General features: G+C 36.5%; 1 protein-coding gene across 1 annotated transcript; it reads right to left on the bottom strand.

Moving 5' to 3' along the window:
* Window positions 1–332: 332 nt before the first annotated feature.
* Window positions 333–8,733, bottom strand: LOC105051523 (cleavage and polyadenylation specificity factor subunit 3-I). Its single transcript, XM_010932011.3, is given in 6 exon segments — window positions 333–2,029; window positions 2,032–2,161; window positions 5,463–5,612; window positions 5,713–5,758; window positions 8,183–8,280; window positions 8,401–8,733. Coding segments are annotated over 6 exon segments (2,088 nt in total). The 5' UTR covers window positions 8,560–8,733; the 3' UTR covers window positions 333–524.
* Between the last annotated feature and the right edge of the window lie 3,938 nt (window positions 8,734–12,671).

Raw genomic sequence — 12,671 nt, 5'->3', positions numbered from 1 at the left:
AGGGAACTTGTTATACAACAAAGCACAGACTGATGTAATACATGGTTTTGCAAGTATAGCATGCAGAAAATTTATTTACTTCCTAAAAGAGCAAAAAATCCACTTCCATCCATATGTTAGGTATGCCCGATGACAACTTCGAAAAATTGCGTAGTCATACTCAAATTACAACTCAGTGCATAAAAGAAATCTGCAGTTAAAGTCATTCATAAAGATCTAAATTCGAATTATGACATAACACCCCCTGCATGACTTTCGTTAGAAGATGCATAAGAGACATTAATTTCAATGACATTAATATGTCTACAACATTTCCCTCATCCATCAAAATATGACATGGAACTTGGCTGCATCCAAATTTCAAAAATAAAACTTGTTATGTTAATTTAATGATTACAGGTACTGAAAAGTTTTTAATAAACAACAATCCCCTTGAAGTCAAGGCCTCTTGCTAACTACTTATGTGAGGCATAGCACCGAAAAGTCATCAGAGTTCAATAGCAAATATACTGTAGTTACACAGCTCAAGATGCTGACAGTGGGATTGGTCTCACTGCACTTTGTATCCGTCTGAATGCTGTCTTTACTCTCTCCTTCAACCCCTCATTCTCACATTCTACTTCACCGTTCTTGCCATCCAGGCGTGCCACATCCCCATCAACAGTCACGACCAGTTTTCCTTCCTCTGCAATCTTGACATCTCCAAACAAGGATACAAAAAGAGCATATATTACCTTCTGTGCCATCTTCTCTGTTTCCTCCTCCGTCTTGTTGGCCTCCACAACTGCTGTCACCTTGGGACCTTCTCGGCTGATATTCAAGATCATAGCTACTACAGAGTCCGAAACCATGTCACTTATGGGGTCCGATGACCACTGCAATGTCACATAGTTCTCTGACTCCTGCCTTATTGTCACCCTTTCATGCACAGTCAATGTTGGTACGTCAGGCTCCTCTGATGGGGACTCCACACTCTCATATATCTGCTTCAACCTATGCTTTATAACTCCAAAAGCACCAGAATAAGGGATGGAGATCCTCTGCGTGATGTTCGCTGTGGACAGCTGTGAGAAGACATGGAGATCATCTGGTGCCATTATCTGATATGTAAAGCCCTTCTTGACCAGTAAGCCGCTGACTGTTTCCCCAACTTCTGGTGTCTTTTCAGCCAGCCTTCCAATTGTTTTGGCCATTTTTTCGGAACTAAAATACATCTCCACTGACTGGCAGTTCTTGGGGGAAATGATCTTAGTATTCCCATCAGCGAATTGGGTTATAAGCTTCTGCTTAAGCCTTGCCATTTCGTTGGCTTCTCCATGTACAAGAATTATATTGGGAGGCATGAGCTCCTTCAAGAAGGTGCTCGTCTGTGCAAAGTCTGCGTGAGCAGAGAAGGAGATGTAGTATACCTGCATGTTAAGAGGAGCAGTGAGGCCATTCATTAGGGTGACTTCTTTTGGCTCGTTGATGATGGTTTTTGCAAGTGTCCCTTCCACAACATACCCAGGAATAACACAGGCATTCTTTTTATCTGTGCACCATTTATCAAACAGTTGTCTAGAAAGCCCACTCTGGAGGCCACTTGGACTTGCCATAACCACTGATGGACCCACATCATCAAAGTTCTCTATGCTCTTCAATGGAGAAATGTGCTTAAAATCAAATGGGTTTGAGTTTGCAAACTGGTTCCGAATCCTTTCGTTCATGGCATTTATATAGGTCTGGTAGACAGCCATGCATCTCTTGGCAAGAGGGGAGGCATAGTAGATGGGAATGTTATGGAGCTCTGGGTGGTTAGACCAGTACTCATCCAGGATGAGGAGGAGTTCTTGGGCTCTGCCAAGGGCAAAAGCAGGAATAAGCACACGGCCGCCTTGGGAGATGGTTGAGTGGATGACATCTGTAAAGCGCTTCTCTCGGATGAGGCGGGGCTGGTGGAGCTGGACACCATAGGTGGACTCAATGATACAGATGTCGGGGGAGAACTGTGGAATTTCAGCAGCTCGAAGATGCCGGTCCTCTTCACGGAGTAGTCACCAGTGTAGAGAACCCGAACACCAGCAATATCAACCATGAACATGGCAGCACCCAGAACATGCCCAGCAGTGTAGCACCAAAAGCGAATACCATTCACTTCAAGTGTCTGGTGGAAGTCAATGACCTGGAGACAAGGTTATCTTGTAAGATTGCTTCTATTTTATTAAAAGCTTTAAAAGGTTCATGTCAAGATATAGACATTTGAAGTAATACTATGTTCGTGTTGGCATTGGATATATAGACTTGTCAAGTAATCAACCATACACATTTCCCATGAACACTTTTAATGTCAGAAGAGGCTTCACTAAGCAGCTGATTGTCCCAACTACTTTATATTGTTCAATGTCCAGCACTAATTTGTACTATATTGATTTGTCATTTGAGGCTACCTTTCAAGAGAGAACAGGGGAAAATCATTTCACCATCCAAAACTTCATTCAATCTCCTTCAGTCCATAATGAAGGACCCATCCAAGTGTATATCTAACTCCACTGTGTAATCTCCTAACTCCTTAAAGCAATAAGGTAAATAATAGTGAAGTTCGCATTTTGCCAACCATGCAACCTAATGAGAGTTTAACTGTCAACTTTTACTAGGATCAGATGCAATTCTTGTTCTAATTCCCTTGCCAACTTCTTGTGATGTCACATCATGCCTTAAAACTTTAAGCCCCCCAACACCCCCCCCCCCCTCCCTTCCTTTTCACGCTCAACACACAGACAATGATGTCTAATACTAATCATGAGTTGCTATAAACAATCTCTCTCACCCACTAGCTTGCATAGCCACATCCACAATAATAGCTCTGTTGAATTCGATCACTTATTGAAGTGGCAAGACCCACGTAAAGATGCAGGCTGTTGCCTGATACGGAGTAAAGCGAACATGACAAAGACAGCATGTTTGAAGACTGTGATTTCACCCTACTTGTTGTAATTCCATGTCTAACAAGCAATTTGGTAGTGACTTTCAACATTTCTAAAGGTAAATTATAAATATATGGTGCTTTTAAGATGGAGGACTGACATTAAAATATCAGTGGGACTGATCATTATTGCAGCTTGTACCTCAAGTTGCAAGAGCTACAAATCTGGTGTGAAAGTTTATGCATGGAAGGCCAAATTTAACTGAGGATTCTGACTGCCAAGAAAGGAAATTGTTTCAGTTCGATAAACAGAGGTGAAGAGATGAAGTCACAAGCAGATCAGAGTGATCATACGCAGCGTCAACCTCATCCCCATATCTTTCCCCCTTTTACCTCCCCCAGTGTTAGTCAATGAGGTTATTTGTTTCCTTGTCATTTACAGGATATGCCCACGGGAAGAATGCATCCCACTTAAGAAGACATCAAGAGGGTTTTTAGCATTCTAAGGGCTTGTTTGGATGATTGGGCCCAAAATCCTGTAGGATTCATGGGTTGGCCAGTACAACCAACAAAATCTGGCTAGGATTCTTTTTTTTCTTGTGTGATTCAAGCAGGCCCATTCCACTGGTACTCTAGATATTTATGAATAAAGACCTAGCTTAGCCTGATTTTGCTGGTTGTACTGGCCCAATATATGAATCCCATGGGATTTTGGGCCCAATCATCCAAACAGCCCCTAAAGGGGAATGATGTTTATTGTGCTCATCAGATCTTTTGTAATAATATAAACTTTCATACAGCTTTCTTCCCCTCTCTCTGCAGAAATCAACAAGGTTTTCAACTGTCAAGGCCACCAGATAGTTCCAGGAGGAGAAAATCCCGAATTGCACAGACAATGCCTGAGCACCTATAGGGGATCATGTTATTTTTCTTAAAGCACGTGGATTCATAAAAGCAATATCTTATTATTAAACTATAAAACCATACATTTGAGGATGAAAATAAGTTTTGGGAAAACAAAAATTAAGGGATACAAGCTTTCAGCTTAATAATCAAAACAAGCTTTTACCAAGACATTTGCTTAAGAAAAACAAAAGGACCACTTAAGACTCTAGCAAGCATGCCCTGGCATTTAGAGGTCCTCCACTCAGAGACCACCTGACTACCTTGACAATATTGATTCCTGGCATCATTAACTAAAGACAGAATTAAAAATAAACTAAGACATGATAAATTCCTACATTTAGATATTGCTGGAAAAGACCTTCACATTATCAGATTATCTAGAAACAGATCAACACAATTAAAAGATTTTGATATGAAAATGTTGTGGGCCCTCCAATTAAGTTACTACTAAAGGATTAGGAAACTGTAACAGCCTTGACTTTTCTTCTTGCTATTGTCCATATTTGACTGAAAAAACATGTCATCCTTTAGAAAAAGGAGTATCTTTCTTAGGAGAATGGCAAGCTGCCATTGTTAAGGCATCCAGATATACAAGACATGGATACTTTCTTGAGATTGTGCTGCTAAAGAACAAGAAGAAGCACACCAAAATTTATGCAGGAGTATCTTTTAAAGTCATGGCACCTAAAAAATAATTTCTCTAGCATTTAAATGATGGGGAACACAAAAAAGTATTGAGACATGCATAAGATCCTGCTACCCTATCATGTCTACATCATTCTTGAGCTAAAGACCAGGTAAAATGAAAGAAGGAAAGCTTGGTTGTGGTTGACATTAACAAGGAAGAATTTGAATCTCAACAAAATAATTAGTCTAACAATGCATTAGCTTTCAAGGCTCAGCAAACTTAAGAACAGGAGAGAAAAAAAAGTTCTGATATCATAATACCTAGATTGGAGAAAAATATAGCTAACATTAAGAAAGATCTTAACAGAATTAAATTCTAAAAAAAAGTGAAGGAAAGAAGAAATAAAAATATGACAAATGGGGTTTCCAAGAATCATTGCCACTCATACAAAGTGGTAATTATCTCTACAAAACTTCCAAATGGGCATAACAAGGACCAACAGATAACTGGAAACATTGCCACTCATACAAAGTAGTAACCATTAAACATTAATCTTGAATGAGATGGCCAAAGCCTGATGACTGAAAAACAACTAGAGTAATTGATGTTGAATAATCCTTTAAGGCACGAAGAGAAAACGTTTTATCATGAAAGAACTTGACAAAAGCACTAAAGATTGATAAAACAAGGACAGTCAACATTGAACTTGGTGGTCCATCAACAAATCAAAGCTTCTCAACAATGTCAATAGGAATCATAAAGCAAGGCCTGGCCCAAGATGGATAAGTTGATGAAGATCATCATACAGAAGTGCACAAATGAAATTCTGATGTTTCTTAGTGAAGCTAAGAAAGAGATTCAAAACCAAAATAAAATATATAAGTTCAGCTTCTAAGAGCAATCATTTCCGAAGCAATAGATTGCAGATTTATAAATAAAAGAATAGGTAGCGGAGAATGAAAGAAATCAGAAGGAACACACAAGCTGAAAGACCTGATATGAAGTTGTTAAGAAACTTTATCACACCTCAATTTTGTCCATTGAACGAAGAATATCTTGCTCATCATACAGCATATCCTCAACAGAGACTTTGCTCACTTTCACATAATCTGACAAAAGCAGCCTGTAAATAGCCTTAGTTGCATGTGTCATGAAAACCCGGCCCTTGAAAGTAGTCTGCAGATAGTTTCAAATATTTAAGCACAGAAGTAAAGAAAAACTATGAATAGTCAGTGGAATAAATGCATAAGCACCCTGCAGAATTATCAACACATACCTTCTCCAGAAAGTATGGCAATGATGCAGCATGATCAAGGTGAAAGCTGCAAATTAACCACGAATTATTAGAGTTTCTTTGAAGTATCTAAAGAACATATGCAGACAAGGTAAAGTAATGGGTGCAACAATGATGCTAAAAACTCAAGAAAGATAGATTTTCTTGTTCAATAAAATCACAAAGAAATCAAATTATGGTTAATGACATGACTTTGGCCAGTATAGATACTCAAACTCCAAAATTTACAACCCAAGTTTAGCATTGGTTCAACAAGAACAGCTGTAACACAAATCTAGAAAGAGGTTAACTTGCATGCATTTCTCAAGGTGGGACACCTGATTAAAATGATTTCTTTACTGTCAAGAGATTCCATGTGAAGGTTGCGACTAATATTATTAAAGTAAGACTTTAAAAGGATATCATGAAAGCAGTCTCATATGACATTCCCTGTATCTCTTCATTGGTTGGTCTGTCACTAGCTAAGACATAAACTTGAAAGTCCTACGCATGGGATTCATTTGGCTATGGACCTCTGGTTCATGCTGAGCCTATCAATTCAGTAATAAAAACATATGTTTTGAGACTACAACATGAAAGGATGTGATTTGGTCACGAGCTTCTCTTGTCTAGACGGATTGGTTGATGCTACGTCAAATCCAGCTATCACCGATTGAGATCTCGAGTTCTAACTAGCACCTTGAACATATGATCTATGTTAGTTGAATTAAATCCCATCACTTCTTCCCTATCCTCAGGTCTCAGATGAGAGATCTTTTTCATCCCTTTCCCCCCAATGTTTATCTCTCCCACATCTAGCTCTGCTTCCCTTGAGAGACAACAGCTCATGTCACAAGTTCTACACCTTCACTGTAGCGACAAAGATCTCAAGAGGACAAGCATCCATGAAGAGATGCCCATAGAAAAGAAACTCCTTGCGACAAGCTGTCTCTGTGAGATAGCATTATAGGTGAAGATGAACATCCATCAAACAAGAAAAAGAAGCTTTGGATCTCGGTGATCTGTTTCTTGTTCTTTATTTCTTCTTTATTTCACTGTAGCTATTGCTTTCTGTCTTTGTGGGTTCAAATGGTGAAGTCATAAAACAACAGATGAAGTCAATATCTACCTTTGAGTGAGAAAAGAGAGGACTTCTTGTTTGGCAAAGACAAAGCCAGGTCCCTTTTTAAATTGTTGTCAATCACAGGATGCTGCTAGTTATGCTTCTACCATTCCCATAATTGATAAAATCTAATTTCCAAGTCTGATCAACTATCTACCACAAGCAAATTAAAGGCCCATCAGGTTTGTTTGCCTCCAAATATCATCCTGATCCAATGGTGGATCAAGGAAAAGAGGTCATTGCAATCCAAAACGTTAAAGCTGGATTCTGAACACATCCATGGAGAGCTGCAGCATGTTATCCATCAGTCTGATAAAAGATATACTTGAAGCCATCAGAGGAAGATTTGCCAGGATTCGATGATTCTAAATTTCATCAAGATCCAATAGTGGAGCAATGACCTTCAAAATTCAGGTCACTGGATCTAGATTCCGGGCATATCTGCTGGTGCCTGCTGAGTCCCAAGATGGGCCATAACAATTGATACTTCAAGCGAGATTCAGTGTGGTGGGCCTACATATACTTAAAAGTTATAGTGAACCAAGCACCCAATAGCTGATGCAATCATATTTAGATGACTAAATTTCTTGCATCAAAATAATTTAAATGGTCACTTGGTTGCATGAGTGAGTTTCAGATATTGCTCATATATGGTTCATGAAGCAATAAATCTAATAATATCTTGGTGTAAAATGCACACCGAACAACCACACATGAAAAGACATTGGAGTACTTCGAAATTTTTTCCACACATTGTTCACTGACGAGTTATGCAACAAGCAAAACAAAAAACTTGTGATCACATCAAAAATTAAGAGGTGACAGTGAGTTGAGCTTTTTACACATTTTGTGAAAGAAGCAACTTCAGGTTGGAGAGTGATGTTCTTCTTACCATCCAAATTGTTGGGGTTTCAATGGAATTTTGCTTGTCTCCCATACCATCTATTTATCAAGCAAACAATTACAACAACAAATTTCATTGTTTTAATCAACCCTACAAGCATGTGTACATATCCTAACATCAATTTTGACATTGGCTGTCAAAATATCTTTGTCCCAACTAAGGAACAAACATCAGAAGCAAATGACTCACTTTTAGCACTCAGCTGTAACCCAAATAAGTTTGATGCCGAGAAATTACCAAAATCAGCAGGGTAATCCATGATACAATCAACAACAAAATGTAACAAGAATGAAATTTCCTTTTGTTGTTTAATGTAGAACCACTTCACATAATCAACATAAACCATGACTTCAGACAATTCATATGAGCATCAAGACCATTCTTTTTTCATAAATAAACATTTTATTTATCATCAATTATAGAGAGGAAGGAGGATTAACACATACTGAGTCACAAGAAGCACGTCGATAGTTGAAGGATCGATCTCATCAAAATATGGCAAGGCAGCCATCCCCGAGTACGCTGGATGGATTCCACAGTCGAACTGCCAACCATCCAAAACAAACCACCCTCAAACTCGCAGAAACCAAGCTCACAGCACGAGAAATGAATCAATAGTAGACAGTAGACAAAACAGGAGAAAGAAAGGTTAAAACTTTTATACCAAGATGGTCTTGCCTTTGTAGGACATGTAGACACAGGAGCGCCCCACCTCATTGCCGGCGCCCAATGGGGTAATGGTGAGCCGATCCCCTTCCCTTGTCGCCGTCGATTCCCGCCTCTTCAACGCCGAGCCCTGGACTCCGGTCATGGCGGACGCCATCTCTAAACCACCAAAGGCGCGATCTTGGTCAGCTGGGCTATAAATCCATCTCCATACGCAAGAAATCCCTCGTTGGTCAGCTATCTTATAACCCACGCAATGCGCGGGGTTCCTAAAAAACCTCCCGTTGTATCGTCTCCGACAACTCCTCCCCGTCCCCACCGCCGCCCTCCCCCTGCCCCTCGTGGCCCCTTCCCTTCCTTGCCCTCAGCGTCCGAAGCCGTTGATTTTTCCTAGGTTTTCCCCAGGCTTTTCCGCGGTTTTTCTGTCCTCATGAGTCCCGATCGGGTGGGAGGCTTGGAGCGGCCGAACAGGGAAGCTTAGACGATGGCTAGGGTTTTGTGCGTGCGAATGAAAGAGGAGATGACTCCCGCCGTGTTATTCTTGTGAGGCCCCTCCTTCAAACACAGGTGGCCTCCTCTCACTTTTCTTAAAACCCCATCATCTATTATCTATTATAAGGCTGTGGGAGAGAAAAAATTTTCCATCTTTGTGAGCAGATTTTTCTGGCATATATTATTATTTATTTTTTTATAATATTTTTTAAATAGTAAAGATAAAATTATTAAAATTATATCTATCTTTTTATTCATTTTAAATTATAAAATTATCTAATATTAAATTTATAAATTATAATGATGTATTAATTACTTATTTATTGAAGATTTATACACTCAATATTATTGATGTTCTATTCCTTTGATCTTCTTCTTACTGTATGATTTTTTTATTTATTATGATTTATCACGTTATATATTATTTTTTCTCTTACTGTGATTCTTTTTCTTTTCCTTATGGTTTATTGCAATCTGTCTTTTAGATGGATCTGTTTAGCATACTTTAAATCTATCCTTCCTCTTCCAATTTATGTGAACTACTGAAATTATATTTGTCCTCTTTATTGATCTTAAATTATAGAATTGTCTGGTGTTAAATCTTATAAATTGTAGTAATGTGTTAATTACTTATTTATTGATGATTTATGCACATAATATTCTTAATATCTCTATTCTTTGGTCTTCCTCTTGCTGTGTGATTTCTTTTTTCTTTTCCTTATGGTTTATTGCAATCTGTCTTTTAGGTAGATCTATTTAGCATACTCTGATTCCGTCCTTTCTCTTCCAATTTACGTATTTATTATGGTGTCTTATCGATACTTATTCTTCAATGATTCTAGCCACTATGTATAGTTGATCATGGAGATGGTGAGTCATATTCTATACTTTTTATCTGGTATTTTTCATTTTTTTTTATTTTTTTATTTCTATTAGTGAATTTATCAGTATGGAGTATTCTTTGTTGATGAGCTGAATGTACTAAGGATGATTGGATGATAAAGGTGAGGATCAGTAGGATGTGGGAGTCTGTTAATTTAAAAAATAATGGTGACTTGATCGGTTTAGATATGATTTTTATTAACAAGAAGGTGATATTTGACGTTGTGCAGTAGCATCGATAAAAATTTTTATTTAAAACTATCTTTGATTAGTTTAGCAATTTTAAAATTACATTGTTTAATTGCAGAAAAATTCAATGCATGCAACAATAAGGAAGAATCAAGTAAGCAGGTTTAGGCATCTGTTGTTTAGGGTTCTATTTTTGGTGTAAAGAATTTTAAGGTTGTTGGTAGCACATGGCACTATCAACCAATTTTGAATGATTACAAGATCATTTTTTTGGTTATAACTTCGGTTAAAAAGATAGAAGAAGGGATTATAAATATGCGAACCATGGATTTCAATTTATTACTATAAAATTGCTTGATTTGCAGATCAATGATAATAGAGTCCTATCAGGTGTTCTACTCTGATTTATATTTATGATTTATCCCTTTTATCTCTAATGTATTCTTCTTGTCCGTTTAATCTATTTTTTTCTTCCTCCATGTTGTAGATGTGATTGGGTGTTTGTCTGGCATTGGTGATATTGAGGTTATTAGAATGGGTCAAAAAAAAGAGATATTGAAGTTATAACAAATTAGTAAGATATTGTGTCAAATTATAAGTCTTTTTTGTTATTACAAAAAATTAGTAATATATTTAATGTCCTAAATGCACAGCTCATGATAAGTATTGTCTTTATTACATACAAATTAGTAAGATATTTGTTGTCCTATATGTACAGCTCAGTAACAGCTAAAATTACTGTGGAGAAAGTTAGCAGAGAATTTTGATTTCAGTTTCTATGAGAAGAATTCCGATCTTTTCATTGTGATAGCAACTTCTACAACAGTTAGAAAATTTAAGATGATGATACTTTGGTTGGATGATTTCATAGGCATTGCGCTTGAATTGAATTTCAAAGATGCAAAGAATCTTTAGATATGATTTTAATCTTTTTTTTTAAATAGGTGAGGTTGCCTTTTCCACCACAAGTGCTATAAAAATCTATATGAATCTACAAATGAATATGTGGCATCTTTGATTAAAGGTTAGTTTTGTTTTTAGATTGAATGGAATGCAGATTTGACAGTATATTTTACATACCTGTTGAAATGTTGTATAGGTTACCAACTGTTTCTATTGGTGTCCAAGCTCTTGAGAGCTATTCTCCGAATAAGATTTCTGTGGAGGAACAGATATTATTAACAGGATAAATATCAAACAGCTTTGGAAACTGATTGGGATATTAATATGAAGGTAACTTTGATAATTTTTGTTTCTTTTCTATAAGTGTCAAAAGTATCAATGTCCTTACAGTGCACAATATTTTTTTGCAGAAATATATTATTACTATCAGGCAAAGATAATAAATATCGATAATTTTTTTGGCTGGTGTTATATTTTATACAACTTATGCGCAAGAAAGTATTGCCGCTGGTGGTATCTACAGATGTGATACTTGCAATAAGGAATGCAAGTTTTCTTTGATCAAATTAGACAATTTTATTCTTTCTGATTTTAGTATTGTGTATTTAGCACTTTTATCATTTTTTATTTCGAAAGCATTTTGTGTGTTGTCTATGATAACAGAAGTCTCTTATTAGTTAAGAAATGAGAGGCATCGTTAAAATAAACTGTGATGTGGTGCATTTGTTTTGCTAAATTATAGGTACAAGATACATCTCAAAGTGAAGGATAAAATGCTGCATCCATTTTTTTTGTTTAATATAGATGCTGAGAAGTTGCTTGATACATCAGCTCATAAGTTGCTTAACAGAAAAAACCAAACAACAATGATGTTTTTGCACAGATTCGTAGCCTCTGTGGAAAGAATTTTGTTTTCAAGTTAAAACTCAACAACTACAATTTGAAAGAGGATTGAAAAATTTTTGTATTTGACGATTTTTGTGCCGATGAGAAACTTGAATTACAATACAGATCCCAAAAAAGGAAAAGGTATAATGGGATTTGGTTTGTGGTGATTTGTTTCACATGCATGTATTGTTAGTTAACTATTCATGACTGACTTTGCAAAAAATTTTTGAAAAAAGATCAGAACTATGAGAAAAGGCAATTGAGCAGAGGCAGTTTGGCAAAGAAGGTAGATTCTACAACCATTTTGTTTATGATATTTCACTTTCTTAATGGAAGCAACCTATGAATTTACTTTAATAGTTATTTTTTTTAGGAGGATTCATTAGGAGTCATCAAACTTTTTTGAGGATTCTAGAAAGAATATGATGTTCCTAATACTATTAAAGATAGGAAGAGAAGAAAAAAAATTATCGATGATGATGATATTGATGATGCTGGGAGGAGCTTGCGCAAGAAGAAGGCTGTTTAATGTTCTGATTAGTTATTTTAGTTTCTCTAATTGAATTTTCTTATCATATATAACAGTTAGCTAAGAACATTGTTTTAAATTTTTTGATTGGGTTTGTTATTCAATAAGTATATTTATGACTTATATTTTTTGCCACTATTTGTGGATAAAGACATATTTAATTACAGTCTTTTTCTGAGATCATTTTTATATGTTATTGAAATACATTTATTATTGCAGTGGAAGATATTTGTGTCCTTTCATTGCAATATTGATATTTTTTTCAAAAAATTATATGAACATTTGTGACATGTTGGCATATCTTTTGTCATGAAGATATTTACTTTTGATAGATAAGTTTGAAATAATAGGTTTTTTAGTTCTTTGCTATATATTTCTTGAGTCCA

Source organism: Elaeis guineensis, chromosome 9, assembly GCF_000442705.2.
Source record: "Elaeis guineensis isolate ETL-2024a chromosome 9, EG11, whole genome shotgun sequence".
Classification (NCBI taxonomy): domain Eukaryota; kingdom Viridiplantae; phylum Streptophyta; class Magnoliopsida; order Arecales; family Arecaceae; genus Elaeis; species Elaeis guineensis.
This window is presented reverse-complemented; position numbering and strand designations above follow the sequence as displayed.